This window comes from Bos grunniens, chromosome 17, assembly GCF_055505025.1.
Source record: "Bos grunniens cultivar Pamir isolate PY7600 chromosome 17, Bosgru_T2T1.0, whole genome shotgun sequence".
Lineage (NCBI taxonomy): Eukaryota > Metazoa > Chordata > Mammalia > Artiodactyla > Bovidae > Bos > Bos grunniens.
In genome coordinates this window covers 71,477,095-71,496,561 of record NC_141181.1, presented here as the reverse complement: position 1 = coordinate 71,496,561, position 19,467 = coordinate 71,477,095, and the positions used below count along the sequence as shown (strand labels likewise).

Genomic DNA, 19,467 nt, shown 5'->3' with positions numbered 1-19,467 from the left:
GCCTGTTCGCCACAGCACTGGCTCTCCTGCCGCGGCCAGCCTCTCCACGCGGGGCAGGTGCTGCTGGCCGAGAGCCAGGGCCACCAAGCCTGACGTGCTCTCCGACCCAGAACATTGGCACAGCTGGAGGCCCAGGGAGGGTCCAGAACCTGCCCACTCGCCAGCAGAACTCTGAGCACAGAGGGCAGCGCTGCTGCGGTTCTCATCCCTGCCCTGCCTGTGCCGTAATTCAGCTTCCACGGATGGGGCTCACATCTCAGGGGCGGGGCTGGGACTGGGACGCTGGGTTGTGCTGAGCTTTGGCCGTGGGGGCCCTCCTGTCCCGAACTAGCAACCCCCAAGGGGACCTCTGCTTCATTTCCCAGCCAGGCCACTGAAGGACGGGCCAGGTGCAGAAGAGGGCCAGGCCCTTTCTGTGACTCCGAAGCCTCAAGTGTCAGTGTTTGCAGAGTCCAGTGGCTGAGGCAGAGGCCTCTGGGAAGCTCTGCCCCTGCCGTTTGCAGCTGAGGCCGGCAGGAGCCTCACCTGGTCCCCAGCTCACGGGCATTGGAGGACCAGTCCGCACGGTGGTTTACTCCTGGGTCGGCACCAGCCGCCGCCGGCTGTCCCTTTCACAGAGGATAAAAGTACTCGCTCTGGAGTTGGACTTTAATGTTGTCATGAAACCTCTGGCCCAGCAGCGGGCTCCGCAGTGGGTGGCAGGTGAAGGCCCCTCCCCGGGCCTCTCCAGGCAGGTGCCGCCTGGCCAGCAGGGAAGGCAGGCAGTGTCATCCCCCACTGGCTCTGGGGCTCAGGCCACCTCCTGCTGTGGCCAGAACATCTCCCCCAGTGGTGGAGCCCAGTGTCCGTGAGGCCAGCTGGGCCTGAAACCTTCCTCTCTGAAGCCCCGCTGTCCCCTTGCCCTGTATGGAGGGCAGAGGCTGGAGCGCAAGTTCCTAGGATGTGCTTGCGAGACCCCCGAGCCCAGGGGTGAGGCCCATCTCAGCCCACCCCCCAACTGGAAACCCTTGGAGCTCTGCCCCTCGTGGTGTGAGGCCCCTGCTATGCGACCCTCAGCCCTGCCAGCAACGGAAGGTGCAGGGCCCGGGCCCACAGGCTTAACGCAACTGGGCCTGGGTCACCTGCGGGGCCTGGTCCCAGGAGGAAGACCCAGGTGCCACCCTCCTGGGTGCCACGTCCAGGTCGCGTGGGGACCCGTCCACGTCACAGAAGATGCAGGGTCACCCGGTGAGCTGGCACCGGACCCTGCCAGAGCACCAGCTGCGGGTGGAGGTGGGCCCCAGCTCTCCTGTCAGGCACGTGGTGCTGGGAGGTACGGCCGGAGCAGTGCCCACCAGCTGCAGCAGAACAGGTGGGCACAGGCCCACCAGCAGTGCCCGCACAGGATGGGCCCCTGCAAGGGCCAGAGAAGCCACGCTCCTGGCTGGGGGCTGGGCTGGGACTGACAGGTGGCCCTGCCCTCTGCGCCCCACCACTTCCCAGCCACCCGGGACTCCAAGGACTTGCTGAGCTGGGCAGGTGGGACGCCGAGGGGAGTCAAACTGCTCGTGGGGGCAGGAGGGGCGGTCCACAGGGCTGAGCCCTGAGCTGAACCCTGGCCCTGCTCGTGGTTGTGGGGGTGGGGGGGTCCAGTGGCGCCCTAGCCCTGCTGAGGCCCAGCTGGGACGTGCGCGCGGGAGGGCGAGGGGCCAGCCCATGCCATGCTGTCCCCCGTTCTCAGCTCCATGCTACCACTTTGAAGAAACAGAACCTGTTGCCTTTTTATTTAGAAAGTGTTGCTTGCCCTGCCTGGGGCTTCTATACAAAAAACAAACACAGCTCAACGTGGCCTCTCCTGACCAGAGACGGGAGGTGGGGACTGGGGCTCAGCAGACGGAATGTGTCCCCGGCGGCGGGGGACCAGGAGGCCACTGGCCCGCTCCTCAGGACGGCCGGGCTGCCCCCACCTGGTCCCCTCCGAGCCAGAAGATGGAGGAGAGGTGGGCCGATCTCCAGATGCTCCCTGGGAGCCAAGCGCCACGGGGTGGTCACCAGGCCGGGGCCGTGTTGGCCAGACGCCTCATCCGCCTGTGGGAGGGGGAGGGCAGCGACCCCCGGATCTCTCAGGCAACCAAGTGAAGAGGCAGGAGCCCCCAGCCCCTCCCTCAGCCGCTCTGCTGCGTGGGGCCCTGAAGTCGTCCTCTGTCTCGCCCCCCTCCCCAGGGAGAGTGAGCCTGTTCTGGGCTGTGGTCAGACCTGCCCGAGGGCCAGCCTCGCCCGGGGCCCTGTCCTGCCTGGAAGGGGCTGGGGCAGCACCTTGTGTTCCGGTCCTGGTCCCGGATCTTCTTCTCCATCTCTGCATCCGTCAGGGTCTCCAGCAGCGGGCACCACTGGTCAGCGTCGCCTGTGTTCCGGATGGCAATCTCCACCGTGGGCAGGGGGTTCTCACTGTGGAGGACGAGAGAGGTAGACGGCTCACAGAACAGCTGTAGGAGAGGCCCCTAGAAAGCAGTGTCCACCCCCCTGCGGGCAGACAGGACATGGAGCCTGGTTTCTGCACCCGGCTCCCGACACAGGGCGGCCGGGCACGCTGCCAACATGGCATCTCCGGGTCTGCATGTGGGGAGAGGTCCACAGGACAGTGCTGCAGGTCCAGCCATTCCCAGTGGACTTGCTGGGAGGAGGAGGGCCGTCCGCCCCGCTCAGTGTCCAGGAGAAAGGAGAGCAAAGGAGTCCATCCACCCAGGAGTGGAGTCCCAGGGCCCCTGCCCTGACCAGCCTGCAGGGGGCCCCTCGGCCCACGTCACAGGGGCCCAGAATCCATAAGCCCTGACTGCTCCACCCCGGGGCCCCTCAAAGACGCGCCTAGACTCCGTCCGAGGGCCACCTGCACACCCTCTGGCGAAGTGGACTCAGGGCTGGGGGTCAGCCTCGGTGAGGCCGCAAAGGCTGGGGACTCCTGGCTGAGCTGCTGCCTCTGCCAGGAGCCAGGCCCAGCCTGCCGGCGAGCCTCAGCCACGCCCTCACCCACCCTGCCCGCGGCGCCACGCTGGCCTCCGGGTCCTCTCCTCTGGCCTCCTGCTGGGCCACTGGTGCTCGGCCCCAGCAGTCGGCCTGCCAGGAGCCCTGCAGAGTCAGCCCCCAGAGGGAGGAGGGGGCCCGGGGGAACAGCACAGGAACAAACAGACCCCTGGCCTTAGTTTTAGCTCCTCATCTGGAAAATGGGGACAGTGTCCTTGCTGCGAGGGGTTTCAGAGGACCACTGCCACGCAACACCCAGCACACACCCACTGCGTGGGGGCTTGGGCCCGAGCCGGTGCCCCCGAGTCCCAGGCTGGTGGCTGGGCCGCCCCAGCCACCCTGCCGACAGCTGCTTCCCAGCCGGGCGGTGCTGCGGCAGTCCAGAAGCCAGCACTGCAGACCCAAATGTCACTCCTCACGTTGCGGCTCCCAGCTGCCTTCCTTGGGGGCAGCAGACACGAAAGTCACCAAGCCCACGCCGACGGGAGCAAACACGTCTTCCTCTTAAACAAGTGCGGGTCCCGGAGGCCCTGTGTTTACCTCCCTGTGGCTCCGGGAAGACTGCATCCCAGGGGGTTGTTCTAAACCAAGGGCTGCTCGGGCCAGGCCTGGAAGGAGGGGCCTGGAGCCAGGAGCCCACCCTTACGGGCATTCGGCTTCCTGGGCCTCAAGGCCGGCTGGGACCCTGCATTCCCACCACCCGCCAGGTGCAAGCAGGGAGGCCGTGTCGGAGGAGGCAGAGGGCCTGGAGGGTCGTCTTCGACGTGACCTCACTTTTACAACCTCACAGGTGCGGCAGGCCAGCTGGGAGGCATGGCTGTGCCCTCCTGGTAGATGAGAACAAGACTGCAGGGAGTGATCCCCCTGAACTTCCCCAACCAGGAGGGGACAAAACTCGGTGTCGCCCTCCTGCTTAAGATCAACTGACTCTGGACAAGGGGCCTAGCCCACCCGATGGGGAAAGGGCAGTCCTTCCAACAAGCGGTGCTGGGACAGGACCCGGCAGGCCATGGTTTCTCAGCTATGACACCAACAGCACAAGCACCCTGAGAAAAAACAGATAAGCTGGACACTGTCACATAAGTGAACTCCAAACCCACAGAAAACCCACAAAAAGCCTGCGTATCTTCAGATATGTGGGAAGGGACCTGTATCTGGACTGTATAAAGAACTCCTGAAAAGTGAAAGTGTTAGTCACTCAGTCGTGTTCAGCTCTTTGCAACCCCATGGACGGTCGCCTGCCAGGCTCCTCTGCCCATGGGATTCTCTAGGCAAGAATACTGGAGTGGGTTGCCATGCCTTCCTCCAGGGGATCTTCCCAACCCAGGGATTGAACCTGTGTCTCTCTTGCACTGGCAGGCGGGTTCTTTACCAGTAGCGCCACCTGAGTAGAAACACTCCAGGTGCCCTGAGTGTCAGAGCAGGAGGGACTCGGCCCAGGCCTGTGAGGGGACCCTCTCCGAGTCCCCTGCTGCACAGCAGTGAGAGGTGCGTTCTGAGTCAGCCTCCAGGGATGAGGGACTTGGTGTCGACATCACTCCCAGGACCTCAGGATCTGCCCTGGGAAGCGAGGCTCCCCAGGCTGGCCCCAGGCCCGCTGGCCTCAGCTCGTGAGCCGTGCGTGGACAGGTGCCGTGAGCAGGCCTCCCACGGGACTCGGGGCGCGGCCTGGACCCCGGGGCTGCCGGTGGTCGCGGGGGGCCCCGTGTGGCGGCTGTTCCCTCTCTTGCTCAGAGTCCTAGGAACATGGTGGGCGCTGCCTCCTGGGGTTTCTGGAGAAGCAGCTGAGATGCAAACAGCCCCACGCGCTCCCTCAGCTGTTCCCTGTCACGGGTGGCCCCTTGGTGACGGCCCCCATGCAGGGACGGTGACAGCTCGAGCAGCCGCGTAAGCCACACGGGGACGGTGGCAGCTCAAGCAGCCGCGTAAAGCCTGACATCCAATTTGGAAGCCTCCCGCAGTGGAAGAGGGGCCCGGGGACGGGGCTGCCCGGGGCGAGTGCCACCGGGTCGGGGGTCGCGAGGAGCCCGCCCGCGTCCCCGCCACCAGCACCTGGGACCAGATCCCCTCCCCGCTCTGCGGGCGGCCTGAACGCCGCCCCCTCCCACGGGGGCGCCCACCGCCTGCTCCTGGACTGAACAAGAGGCGGCAGTGGCCTCCAGACCCCCTCGGGGGAGGGCAGACCTGTCCGAGACTGAGCACAAGTCCAGGGAATGAGCAAGGGTCTCAGTAATGTCCCCACCGGGACGGGACGGGAGGAGGCGACAGAGGCCGCTGAGGTGCGGGGCAGCCCTCAGTAGCTGGCACCGAGGCCCCAGGCAGTCCCGGGGCATCCCCGCAGGGGGCGGGGGCGACCACCGGCCCGAGCCCAGGCAGTCCCGGGGCATCCCCGCAGCGGGCGGGGGCGACCACCGGCCCGAGCCCTACCTGAAGGCGTAGGTCTTCTGATGCCAGCTCAGCTGTCCCCGGATGCTGTAGGCGATGGTGGTGACGAACTCCCCGCCCAGCCCCAGCTCGGAGCACAGCTTCAGCGCGAACTTCTCGGGCGAGTTCTCCTTCTCCGACATGTCCCACTCGAACTGGTCCACCAAGGAGATGTTCCCCACGTGGATGTTCAGCTGGCCGGGAGCACAGACATGAGCCGGAGCGGCCCCCTCTGGGGCCAGGCCGCACCCTCACCACCCCTTCTCCCCGGAACATCCCCGCCTCGTTCTTGGCCGCGCCCCTGTGCTGCTACTTGGGGTAAGGAAAACAACCCCCATCTCTCTGAAAAGGGTTAACTAGCGAGGAAGACGCGCTGGTAACTGGAAAACTCCCTATAAAGAAAGCTTGGATCTGATGGCTTCACTGGTGAATTCCACCAAACATTTCAAGCACTAACACCAATCCTTATCAAATCCTGCCAAAAAACTGAAAAGGAAGGAACACATCATAACTCCCTGCCTTGATACCAAAGCCAGACAAAGATACTACGAGAAAGGAAAGGTGCAGACCGGCACTTACTGTGGACATTGATGTGAAACCTCAGCAGACACGAGCAAAACTACATTCACCAGCACGTCAGAAGAATCACACACCGTTATAAATGATGGGATGATGACACAAACACATTATAAACGGTGGGGCTTACTCTGGCGATGTAAGGACGGCTCAGTAAGAAAACTGGTCAATGCCATGAACCACTTGAACAGAGTGAAGGACAAAAACCACATCTCGATAATCGGAGGAAAATCATTAGACAAACTTCAACGTGCTTTCACGATAAAAGCACTCAGTAAACTAAGATCAGATGGAAACCACGTCAACAAGATTAATTCAGTCAAAAAAATCACTGCAAGTATCACCCACAATGGCAGAAGACTGGTAACTTTTCCTCTAAGATCAGGAACGAGCCAAGGATACCCAGTCTTGCCACTTTTGTTCAATATAGCGTTGGAATTTCTACTCAGTGCAGTGCAGTGCAGTGCAGTTCAGTCGCTCAGTCGTGTCCGACTCTTTTCGACCCCATGGATCACAGCACGCCAGGCCTCCCTGTCCATCACCAACTCCCGGAGTTCACCCAAACTCATGTGCATTGAGTCAGTGATGCCATCCAGCCATCTCATCCTCTGTCGTCCCCTTCTCCTCCTGCCTCCAATCCCTTCCAGCAGTTAGGCAAGAAAAATAAATAAAAGGTATCCACCTGGAATGGAAGAAGTAAAACTATCTCTGGTCCGAGATGTTACAATCTTATATGCAGAATTTAAGATGCTAACAAAATACTATTAGAACTAATGAATGAATTCAGCAAGGTACCAGGATACAAAGTCAACGTGCAAAAATCAGCCGTATTTCTACATGCTAACACTGCACAATCTGAAGAAGAAAGGATGAACGAATTAGAATAACATAAAAAAGAATAAAATCCTTAGAAATTAACTTAATCAAAGAGATGTACAATGAACAATATAAAACATACTGAAAGAAATTAAAGATATAAATAAATGGAAAAACATCCTATGTCCATGGATTGGAAGACTTAAAATTATTAAGTTGTCAAGGCTATGGTTTTTCCAGTGGTCATGTATGGATGTGAGAGTTGGACTATAAAGAAAGCTGAGCACCGAAGAAGTGATGCTTTTGAACTGTGGTGTTGGAGAAGACTCTTGAGAGGTCCTTGGACTGCAAGGAGATCCAACCAGTCCATCCTAAAGGAGATCAGTCCTGGGTGTTCATTGGAAGGACTGATGTTAAAGCTGAAACTCCAATACTTTGGCCACCTGATGCGAAGAGCTGACTCATTTGAAAAGACCCTGATGCTGGGTAAGATTGAGGGCGGGAGGGGAGGGGGACGACAGAGGATGAGATGGTTGGATGGCATCACCGACTCAATGGACATGGGTTTGGGTGGACTCTGGAAGTTGGTGATGGACAGGGAGGCCTGGCGTGCTGTGATCCATGGGGTCGAAAAGAGTCGGACACGACTGAGCGACTGAACTGAACTGAACATGAACACCCAAAGCAATCTACAAAGCCAAATGTAATCCCTATCAAAATCCCAATAGCATTTCTGCAGAAACAGGAAAAAAAACCTTAAAATTCATATGGAATCTAAGGAAAAGCAAAGGATGTCTGGTCAAAACAATGACGAAAAGAACAACAAAGCTGGAAGACTCACACTTCCTGATTTCAGAACTTACTGCAAAGATACAACAATGAACACACTGGGGGACTAACGCAAAAGCGGACGCGTGGGCCAACGGGACAGCCCAGAAATAAACTCTCAAATAAGCAGTCAAGTGATTTTCAACAGAGATGCCAAGACCACTCAGTGAAGGAAAGTGTTTGCAACCAACGGTTTTGGGAAAAAAGAACCCACATGCGAAAGAATGAAGTGGGACCCTTACCCAGCCCCATCTACAGAAATCAACTCAAAACAGACAGAACATATAAGCCTAAGAGCTCAAGCCATAAAACACTCAGAAAAACAGAGCAAAGCTTTATGATGTTGGATTTGGCGGTGATTTCTCAGATGTGACGTCAAAGGCATAGGTGATAAGTGAAAAAATAAACTGGACTTCACCAAAATACAACACTTCTATGCATCCAAGGACACTACCAACAGCATAACAAGGCAGCCCAGGGAAAGGAGGAAACACCCGCAAATCACAGCATCTGGGAACAGACCGCTGCCTGTGAGATACAGGGAACCGATAAAAACAAGAAAACAGCAAAACCCGGACTCAAAAATGGGAAGGACTCCAGCAGACACAGGAGACAGACAAGCCGCCAGCAGGTCACTAATCAGCAAGCAAGGCCCGCAAAGGCCCGTATCCAAGGCTGTGGTTTTTCCAGTGGTCATGTAGGAAAGAGAGCTGGATCGTAAGAAAGCTGAGCGCCGAAGAATTGATTGAACTGTGGTGTTGGAGAAGACTCTTGAGAGTCCCTTGGACTGCAAGATCAAACCAGTCCATTCTGAAGGAGATCAGTCCCGAATAGTCACTGAAGGACTGATGCTGTAGCTCCAATACTTTGGCCACCTGATTCGAAGAACTGACTCATTGGCAAAGACCCTGATGCTGGGAAAGATTGAAGGCAGGAGGAGAAGGGAACGACAGAGGATGAGATGGTTGGATGGCATCACTGACTCCATGGACATGAGCTTGGGCAAGCTCCGGGAGAGAGTGAAGGACAGGGAAGCCTGGCGTGCTGCAGCCCGTGGGTCCCAAATCTTTGGACCGAGCGACTGAACAATAACAAATCAACAGGGAAATGCAAATCAAAACCACAGTGAGATACTGTCCACCACCAGGCAGGCGTTCTTCAGCGGGGTTCGGGGCAGGTGGTGCCCTCTTCTCTCGTAACGCCCCCAGGACCGTGGGGGCTGCTGAGACAGCATGGGGTGTGCTTGGCCTAGCCTGCCCATGACAAGAGTGGCAGTGTGCTCGCCTCACTGCTCCCTTCCCTGCTCTGCCCACCAGCTGGGCCACCCCTGGGACCACCCAGCTTCCGCTCCGTGGACGGCAAGGCCGCAGCAGCACCCGGACACGCCCAGAACGTGGTGCCCTCCTCAGAAGTCGGCCTGTGCCCTTCCTGGGACAAGCCGCCCAAGAGACAGTCTTCCAGAGCCCTGCCCCACAACACGGACCCCAGACAGGCTCCTGTCGAGGCCTCCACGCACCTCCGCACCTCGCAAGCCCCGAGGACAAGGCAGGCCCACTGTGGGTGAGGAGCCGCCTACCTTGATAATGACGCGCTGGTCTGACTGGTCTTCCAGGATGCTGTCCGTGGGGTAGGACTCGATCTGCTGTCTGATGGCAGAGGCAATGGCTGGCACGAACGTCAGTGGGTTCAGATCCAGGTCGTCACAGAGAATCTCTGAGAACATCTCCGGGGTCATCAGCTTCTCTGAAACGATGACGGAGCGGGGGAACCCCCAGTGGACCACAGGGCCTACGGTCAGCGCGCTCAGCCCCGGCCTCCCCCAGCCTTGCCTCCTCTGCCACCGCCCCCCCGGGTGATGACAGGACCCCCCGGCACCACGCAGACAGAGCTGAGTGCACGCCAGCCAGGGCGGCGGACGGACCATTCATGTTCCAGGTAAAGGCATCCCGCAGCTTCTGCCCGTCAATCTCCATGTCCAGTCGGATGGGGACCAGCACCTCGGGCTGGGACGCGTTCTCGTGGATCACGGCTGGGTCGTGGTCGTCGAAGCTGGAAGGGGAGCGGCCGCGTGCTCAGCAAAGCGGGCTGGGTCCCTGTGCCCAGGGCCTCCCTCTCTGCACCACTGGTCGCTGAGACCTGCCCAGAGAGGACCTGTCCACTACGGGCTGGGCCGGCAGAAACAGGGCTGGCAGGGGTCCACGCGGGGCGGGAGGGGAGCTGCCGACTCGGCAGCGGGACAAGCTCAGAGGTTCCCTGCAGGAAGAGAGGTTTAAGCCCCAGAGCAGGCAGGATTCTCCCAGCAGCTGTGGGGAAGAAAGGGTATGTCCAGAAGAAGAAACCCTGGAACAAAGGCCGAGGGGCAGGAGGGTTGAGGAGCTGCTTGGGGAGCAGTGAAGGGGGGCTGGGCGGCTGGGGGGTGCTGGGGAGCCTCGGTGGCCAAGCACCCAGGGCTCCCCACCTGCAGCCTGGACCCCGAGGGAGCCCCAGAGGACGGAGAGCAAGGCAGCTCCGCACTCACACCTGCCCTTTAGGATGGGGAAGAGGGAAGAGACGGGGGCTGCGGGGGGCAAGGAAACCAGGCACGCCCCGCTTAGACCCGGGGGTGAGAACCACTTTCCAAGAACGCAGGGGCGCCAATGATGAACAATGGGCAGCAGCCCGCAGGCGGGAGGCCCGGTGGCCGAGGCCCCTCACCAGAGCGGGAAGGTCCGCTTCTTGTCGCGGCCCATGCGGTTCCTGTTGATGGTGGTGGAGCAGGGCACGGCGTCCAGGTGGTGCGAGCTGTTGGGCAGGGTGGGCACCCACTGGCTGTTCCTCTTGGCCTTCTGTTCCCTGGGAGACACAGACACCCGTCCGCTCAGCCTATGGGCCAAAAGCCGCCCCCCAGCCGCCAGGTTGTGGCCAGTGGACGCCCGCCAGGCCCCTGCTGCGCCCAGGCCCCCATGGGGACCTCTGTGCGCCCAGCTCCGCGGTGGTTATTCCCCAGGCTCCAAGCGGCACCTGCTCGGGGTCACCAGTTTTAGGGGAGGAGGAGAGGGCAGGGGCCCCAGCCCAGTCTGTGAGCTGTCACCCGTGCTATGTGCTGGGCTGGGCACTCAGGAAAGGGTCAGGGTTCACGGGGGGGTGGCGGGCAGATTTCCAGGAGAGCCCCGAGGGCAGCAGAGAGGAGGCTCAGGTCAATGGTTGGGCAGGGGGCCAGGGCTGGAGACACAGAGAGGGTCCCGACTCGGGGGGGGTGCCCTCAGCGGGTGGCTGGGAGTCCCTGGGGGTTTGCACACTTTCGATCAGGCTGTTATTTCAGACGCTTGGTCCAGCCTGAGACAGGTAATGCCTCTGGCCTCCGGGCCTTCAGGGATGGAAAGATACTCTAGAAAGCGGGACTCAAAGTAACTCAAGGAACTCACGTCCCACAGTGGGGAGCCCTTCTCTCCAATTTACATGGGGCGTTTACTACGAGGAAAATACCGAAGGCCGTTTTGAGCTGAGGCTCCCGGGCCGGGCTGTCCGTTTGTGAGACTGCTCGTCACCCCTGGGCCACATCCCTGGTGGCCAAGGGGGCAATCAGCGCGGTGACTGCACGACACACCTCTGCAGCCCTGCCCCACAGCTGTCACCATCGGTGACGTCCACCCCCTGGAGAACCTGACCACTGCCCGGTTTCCCGCTAAAACAGCTCCCTTCCAGGATGGAGGGCAGAGGGAGAGGCCTTGGCCTTTTCACTCCTCTTCTGCAGCGGGGGCCCCTCGCACCCTAGTGCCCGGGCCCAGGAGCGCCCCTTGGGGTGGGGCAGGGAGGGATCCACACACCAAGGGGAGCCAGGACGCCCCCAAATCTGCTGCCCTGCCCTGATACCAGAGACCTGGGGAAACGGGGGACTGGGGCTGATGCGGGCAGGACCAAGAACTGAGGCGGTGAGACGGGGTCCCCACCACAGGCCATCTGGCTGGCAGTTTCTACTCCGGGCCTGCAGGCCAAGAGGGAAAAGGCACCCCACTCAGATCAGGCGCCTCCTGTCCCCAGGGAGGGCCTACAAGGTCAGATCCTTTGTAACTTCCACGGGCAAAACTGGCTTGCTGGGCCTGTGTGGGCCGCATGGGCATGGACCACCACACCTTTCCCCACTGAGTCTCCAGCCGGAGCTGTCACCCAGGTCCCCCCAGGCCAGCCCCACCCCGCCACCTTGCAGCAGCCTCTCGTATCCAGGCCGAGGCTGCCCGGTCGACCCCTCCTGCCTGATGGCCTCAAGTGGACAATGCGAGTCACGTTGCAGCACGTGAGTGGGACGGGCAGCGCCACCGGGGTCCGGGCATCCGAGTCCCACCACTCAGCCTCCCTTCCGCTGCAGAGAGGTCTGTCCAAGAGCCCTGGGGGCCATCCAGCCCCTGCCCGACCTGGCCGGTGTGGGAGAGGGGGTGTGCCACCCCTCCTGGGGGGCTGGCTGGGTGCTAGGCAGGTGCCTCCTAAGAGTGGAGCCCACTGGTGGCTTTCCTGCAGCCCCACCTCCACACAGCAGTTCTCACTGCCCAGTAACAGGAGGCTACTGGCCTAGCTCTCTCCCTCGTGTGATGGACTCAACCAGGAGCGTTCACGGCCCCACAAAGGGTTCTCGGCTGCTGCATGCGGATCTCAAAGCCCCATCCACGTGCATGTAATCTCCTCCGGTGACTTCTCTAGGGAAGCCCGGCTATCCTGCCATCCTCACCGCACCACCGGGGCGAGAAAAGCCATCTCCAGTGCTCACATCCACAATGGGCCAGGCCGTGAGCACACCACCTTCTTCGGGAGGTTGTGGGGGCGGGGGCGGGGGGTGGTTAGAAAAACAACCCGATGGTGCAGTTGGGAGAAAACCTGGAAGGGGACTGTCCACACGGCCGCCCCCTCCCCCTCCTCCCCCACCACCAGTGCCCCGGGTCTCGTGCCCAGAAAGCTGAAGATGCCAGCAGGCCCGCTGCCTGCCTCACTCGCGTGGCCCGGGCTCGCTGCCGGTCTGCCTGCCCAGCACACAGATGCAGCCCCAGCTCTCGCTGCCACCCGCCTCCCCCAGGCAGGACTCTCCCACAACACCAAGGGCGTCTCTGGGTTCAGGATGGCCCTCGTTGAGGTGTAAAGTGCTTCCTGGGGCTGAGACGAATGGGCCGGAGATCCAAACGAGGCCAAGGCCGCCACGGCGCCTGGCGCAGGGCACCCATGGTGCAGAGCGGCCCAGCTCCCTCCCTCCCTCCCTGCTTCTTTATGCTCCCGGCTATGTCTATTTTTACTCTGCATTTTAGAAATGATACCGAAGGACAAACACCGTTCCCCCTGTGTGTCTGCTCTAAACCCTTTATCTACTTATCTATTAGCGTGTCCAAGTTTTGCTGCTAAGTCTGAATGAAGGAACACTACCCACAAGCAGCAACGTCCCCACGACCCTCGCCTGTTCAACTGGGAAAGTAAATGTGCTTTCAAAGGACCTAAGTTTCTACGTTCAAAACCGTTGTGTGTTTCTTTTGGGAGTGAACCTAGGCCACTCGTTGTTCTGCCTTTCAAAGCATTCTTAACAACTCTCCAGAACCCAGGGCTTGGCTTACGTTTCTAGAAATTCCAAAGACAGACACTTGGAAACCTGATGAAGAAGGCCTGTGAGCACAGCAGGGGCCGGGGTACCTGAGGTAGGTGGGGGGCTCGGTGCTGATGGACACGGCCTTGTACTTCTCATCGTTGCCGTCCAGGATCTCCTCCACCTCGGAGGCTTTCAGCAGGGTCACGCTGGTGGCCAGGGTCGTGTATCCATGATCTGCAACCAGAGACGGGGCTGCGGTCAGCCCGCGGGCCGGCGGCAGGCAGGAGCAGCCAGGAGACGCAGCACACCGAGGTCCTCACATGCGGGAGGTGGGGGAAGCGGCTGTGGACCTCACGACTGCCCGATGTGGGCCTCTTCCAAAGGGCCGGCCTGGACCCTGGCTTTCTCCAGAGGCCCTGCTGGGCCGTCCGCACAGGCTCCAGCCACAGGGCCTCTTGGGACAGGAGGGCTCCAGAGTGAGCCGGCCGGCGGGAAGAGGTCTGACACCGCTGCAGTCCACAACACGAAGCGAGGTGGAGATGGGATGAGGGATGAGAAACACTTTTCTTTTAAAACAAGAGCCCAGAGAGTTGGAAAGAGCTGCTGCACACGCAACATGAACTCCTGGCCCCGGTGCCAGCGGCGCTGGGAGCCCGAGTTCTCGGCAATCCGACCACAGCTTGCCTAGGGAGCCGGGTGGAGACGGAGGGTTAGGGGAAGGCGGCTCCCCAGGGAGCGCGAGGCCCGGGGTCGCCAAGGCTCGCCAGGGGCAAGCGCAGCTAGGGGCGCAGGGTTAGTGACCGGCACTGCACCCGGCGCAGGAGGGCCAGGGAGGGGCTGAAAGGTCACAGCAGTGCGTGGACAAGAGGCTCCGGCTCCTGCGTTAAAAGAACGCGGTGGACAGACCACGGCAGCGCCACGGACACACTCATACCGGACGGACTGCGGAGTGCACGCGCGAGCGCACACACACACACACACACACACACACACACACACACACACACACAGCCCGGGCCGGTTCCACCAGGGCGCCTGGAGGCGGCGCCCCGGCCCGGAGGCGGCGCCCGGTGGCCCCAGGCGCGCACAGCACGGAGCAAACATGCACAGAGCGAGCGCTAGCGGACCGGCTGCCAGACCAGGTGCCACGCGATGGATTGGGGGCGGGGACGGGGAGGGGCGGGAGCGAAGCGGTGAAGCCCGGAGCGGGGTGGGGCCGGGGCCGCCCCACCGCCCGGGCGCATGGAGGGTGAGGATGGCGCACGCCCGCGGATGGCACAGCATCACAGCAATCCTAAAACGTTTTCAGACCGGTGCGTCTTCACCGCGCGCGCGCCCCGGCCGGCCCTCCGCCCGCCCTGACCGCGGACCCCCACCCGCACCGGGGAGCCCACCCCCACCCCGGGGACGCTCCGCCACGCTAAGGTCAGGACTGCCGTGAAGACGCGCCGGGGTGAAAACGTTTTATCTTCATGACATAAGCGAGTGGTTTTGAAACAGGTTTACAAACCCTCGTGAAGACGCACCCTTAGCGTTAGGTTTTGTTTTTTTACCATGTGACGACGCAACTATTTTCTTCCTCTCTTCCACAGTGGCTAGTCGCCTCCAGAGCGAGGGGTACCTCTTGTACAGAGAACCTCGGAACATACGGAGGTAGTTTCCCACCTAGGGGTAAAGCGAGAAGGCTCATTACGAGGGCCGGGGCTCCTCGGGGAAGGGCAGGGCCCTGGCGCAGACGCTCTGCCACCTCAGTGACACGCAGACCACGCGCGGCCTGCAGGCGCCGCGCTCCGAAAGCAGGCAAAGCCCGATCTGCTGACATCAGGGGTTCCGCAGCAGCGAAGGTCTGGCCCGCACCTGGCCCACTGGCAGGGGGTAAGCTCTGCCTCCCGACGACAGCACCAAGTTCAGGAAGGGCCACGCAGACACTGGTGAGACACGGCCCCCCCGAGCTCCCCGAGAAGCTCTGACTTTGCACTAAAGATCTCTGGCGCGGTCCAAAAATGTAAGGCCTCTCTTCCTTTTATCTTAAGACTTTGATATTTTTACGATGTAATAAATACCAAGAAGGGCTTTTAATTTCAGACAGATGTAGGATAATTTCCCCCGTAGCCCTTGCTGCTTTGTTTAGTAACGAAACTCAAACCAGAAATACCAAAGGAATTTTCCAAAGAGTTTCAAAAGCGCTTATCAGCAATCACTAGACTGCTGCATACATCATCACTGCCCCAAACAATAGCCTGCCTGTGCCAGTTACTCAAAGTACAACTTACTTGACGAAAACAAATCTAGTCCTAACGTTTTTACAAAGAAACTCCACTCTTCCGCCAACTTTTCAGAAACAACCACTCGATCACGTGGCAGGGGACCGTGGCTGGACTGGGTGCTGGCTCCTTCTGTGACCAGGCAACACTGCCCCCTTCTCGGCCTCCCTATGCCTCTTGACAAATGTTCATCAGCTGTAAAGTTCACCCCACGAGGGACCCACTTCTGCGATTTCCCACGTACCTACCCCATTATAGGAGTTTTCTTTGTGACAGTTTCTGCATTTTTCATGGATTTAGAGGTTTACATAATCAGGGCTGCTGAACAGCATGAGAGACATGGCCACAAGGTCCCTCCTGCACCTTGCCGCAGGGGCAGGGCGAGTTATCTGGCTTGAGCGTGGTTACCATCAGGGGGTAAACACAGTTTCCAGGACGTTTTTGACAAGACACTGACCCGGATGCCCCACTACCACCGTGCAGGCCCTGCAGGCCTCCCAGCCTCCCAGGCCCTTCCCGGGTCCCTTCGGAACTTAGGGGACTCGGTCTGCCCCCCTGGGTTTTCCCTGCACCAGCTTTTGCCCGCTCTGGACCCAGGTTTCCCAAATGGAAAACGAAGGTGTGGGTATGGAAGCTCCCTGGGCTCCTCTCAGCTGTGCCTCTGCATGGTGATGACGGCTGCCCATAGGGGGGGCAGGACTGGGGCAGCTGCGGACACCCTCCCAAGGCTGCTACCCCCGAGTGGTGTGGGGCGCTGTGGGCACGCTCTGCTCAGCGCACCTCCTGGAAACCAGCGCCTGCCGTCTGCCCGGGGCAACCGGCCCGGGAGCCAAGCACCACTGCCGTCAGAGGAGCTGCTGGCTGTGAGTAGACGCCAGTCTAGCCCTGAACCCTGCCCAGGCCTCCTGAGGTCTGAACATTGTAAAGTCAGGCCCCGGACGGCAACTGCCTCTCCGTCCTGCCGTCTGGTCTCCATAAACTGCATCTCAGGACAAATCTTCTCACTCACCAGGGCTGAAACAGAAGACTGCAGCTATCTTTCTCAAATCTAAGGTGTGCTACAGGGCAAGTCGCAGAAACTGTCTGGCCTAAGCATCTCATCAGATGCCTGAGACGAGCTGTGGACGCCAAGCTGGAGCCAGAGCTCCTCGCGTTCTGCCCACCTGGCACCGCGTTCCACCCAGTAAACGCAGGCTTGATTTTCAAAAGTACCACCGACTCAGAGCCAATGCTAAACCGACCACTTTTCCTGCCCATTAGATTGGGTGAAGGTTTCTTTAATCAATCTGCCGGTCACCACATGCCACCTCTGTGCCCACAGGCTGGCGAAGACCTTTCTGAGCTACGGCATGTGGCAGGCAGCGGCACCTCTCTTCAGTACGGCCAGCTGTCAAGGGGAGCGTTTCTGTGATGATGTGAAAATACATTGCATCCGGCCCCGTGTTTCATGAACACCGGTGAGGAAAGGAAACACACAAAGTTCTGATGCCACTGACAGCACGGGTCTCATAACTCAATACAAGTCAGACAAACCACAGGGAGTCACAGGGAATCCCAATAGCCTCATCAAGTGTGACCACCATGAGGCTTAATTTATTCAGTGTATTCAATCATAAAGAGGGGGAAAAGTTGTAAAAAAAAAAAAAGAAAGAAAGAGTGAAATGTGTAATACTGAAAACTGTTGCTAGGAGAAGCAAGCATTGACGTTTGTAACTGCTTTGACTCCCCAAGACCCACACTCGCCTCGCTACAAAAGGGAGGCACTGCTGCTCAGTACTTGCACACCCGAACTGCGGATTTGTAATTTAAAAATGTGTGTGTGGACACAGCACAAGCCAGAGACTGCCAAAGGTTGAGGGACACTGGAAGAACTTAATATACTTGGTGCATGCTGCCAGTGACAGTCAGTCACCAGCTGATTCAACAGAGTGCCGAAAGGTCACCTTTTAGATAAGGATGAAGGGGTTCTGGGCTCGTTCACTTGCACTAACTCAGAGTTAGTCCGAGATATCCGAAGTGCCAGGTGCCTCCCATTTGCTGATGGATCTAGCTCAGGGACGGCTGGGCCCTAGCCATCCAAAAATCAAGCATCGTTCTCCCAACCTGTCTTCTCGCTGATAATGGAAGGTCAGAACGCCCACCCGCCCACCTCAAAGTCAAAGAACACCAAGCGGGTGAGTCCCCACTAAGCTCGGTGTTTCCAATCAGCGGTTTCAGGATTCCAGCTGGGGCAATGAGGGAGGGAGCGTGCGAGGGATCCAACACCTCGCCCCGTGCGCAGCAAGGGATAACCCAACACCCCGTTTCTGTACGTCCGGCTGGAGTTGTGGAACTCAGCGCGGACCGGGGGCCACCGCGACCCCCGGGACCCTGGCCGCGCGGCGCATCCCCGCTGCCGGGACACGGGTAAGCGTCCCCAAACTGCCGGACGCGGGGCGGGGCCTTCTCGGCCACGCCCCGATAGGCCACGCCCAAGGACAAGGGTGGTCGTGCCCAGACGGCCGGGGCGGGGGCTGCTCGGCCACGCCCCAGCAGGCCACGCCCCCGGTGCTCCCGGCCGCGCACGCGCACGCAGGCCCTCCGCGATGAATGGAGACGCGCGTTCCCGGCGCGCAGACCCGCCCCGAGGCTCCCGCGGGAACCGGGCCGGCCGGGAGGCCCGGAGGGCAAGGACGCGCCGCGGGCTACCTCAGAGCCGATCATGTAGAACTCGCCGTCATCTTCCAGCTGGAACTTGACGGGCTTCTGCCCGAAGGTCTTGCTCAGCGCCATCATCATCATTGCGGCGGCAGAAGCGGGCGGCCACGGCCGGGCTGCGAGGATCGGAAGGGCCGAGGCGGGGCCGGGGACGCTCCTAGCCCGGGGAAGCCGACGCGGGAGGCGAAGGGCGGGCCGGGCCGGGGTCGTTCGCGCCGCCGCTGGGCTTCGCCGCCGCCGCCGCCGCCGCCGCAGACGACAAGCAGGCCGCCCTCAGTGCGCAGGCGCGGGCGTTGACGCTGACGCGCGCGTCGCCGCCGCCGCCACCCGGACAAAAGGGCCGGGCGCGCCCCCACGGGCCGCTTAAAGGAGCCTCGGCCCGTTTCTCGGCCTTCCCGGCCGCCTCTCAAGTGGAGGTACCAGGGAAGGCCGCTCACCGGCAGAAATAACAGCCGCGGCCCTGACTCGAACGGCGCCCTTCTCCGTCTCACAGCCGGGGCTGGAATACTGCCCTGGTGAGGAGGAACGAGGCGAGGCCCAGAAGGCGGGGAGGAAGCCGGAGGCGCCCGTGCCTCCGTTTCCCCGCCCGGAGGACGCTGTGCGGCCGAGCACATGGGCGGGCCCAGGGACCAGTATCCCAGCTCCGGGCCACCCCCCAGCTCCCGTTCCTGTGGCTCTGGGGATGGGGCGAGCATGGGCAGAGACTACCGGATTTGGCAGGATTCCTAGGCCCAGCCGGCGTTTGTTTTGCCTGCTGCATCCGCTGAGAGCTGGGGAGGAGCTAACGTCCCCATCCCCTCCTTAACTCTGTGCCCTGTGCCTCCCGACAGCCCTGCCCTTGGGCGCTGACAGCCGAGTGGGCCCGACACACAGGAAGGCACCCGTGTATCCGGTGGAACAAGGCAGTGGGTCAGAAACGGCCCCCTGCTGATGGCTGCCCATGCCAACACCTGATACATGGCAGCTATGAGGTGCCGCTATGAGCTTCCACGTAGGGCTCTGTGTGTGTGACTTGCTCAGTCGTGTCTCTTTGCACCCTATGGGCTGTAGCCCTCCAGGCTCCTTTGTCCATGGGATTCCCCAATCAAGAATACTGAAGCAGGTTGTCATTCCCTTCTCCAGGGGATCTTCCCCACCCAGAGACTGAACCTAGGTCTCCTGCATTGCCTGGTGGCTCAGACGGTAAAGAGTCTGCCTGCTATGCGGGAGACCAGGGTTGGGAAGATCCCCTGGAGAAGGAAATGGCAACCCACTCCAGTACACTTGCCTGAAAAATCCCATAGACAGAGGAGTCTGGTAGGCTACAGTCCTATGGGGTTG

At 60.6% G+C, this 19,467-nt stretch overlaps 1 protein-coding gene across 4 annotated transcripts; it reads right to left on the bottom strand.

Annotated features, from left to right (window-relative positions):
* Positions 1-1,734: 1,734 nt before the first annotated feature.
* SMARCB1 (SWI/SNF related BAF chromatin remodeling complex subunit B1) lies at positions 1,735-18,427 on the bottom strand. 4 transcript variants are annotated; one of them, XM_086349027.1, is made up of 9 exons: positions 18,139-18,427; positions 14,713-14,851; positions 13,291-13,420; positions 10,339-10,476; positions 9,566-9,693; positions 9,221-9,387; positions 5,428-5,618; positions 2,296-2,427; positions 1,735-2,067 (listed from the first exon to the last, which is right to left on the bottom strand). In XM_086349027.1, exons 1-9 carry the CDS (start codon positions 18,229-18,231, stop codon positions 2,028-2,030), a joined length of 1,158 nt encoding a protein of 385 aa, XP_086205153.1. In that variant the 5' UTR covers positions 18,232-18,427; the 3' UTR covers positions 1,735-2,027. The 4 variants fall into 4 exon arrangements, with proteins under 4 accessions (XP_086205153.1, XP_086205154.1, XP_086205157.1 ...); XM_086349028.1 differs by having other exon boundaries at positions 14,740-14,851; XM_086349031.1 differs by lacking the exon at positions 18,139-18,427 and adding an exon at positions 17,394-17,935 and having other exon boundaries at positions 14,740-14,851.
* Positions 18,428-19,467: the final 1,040 nt, after the last annotated feature.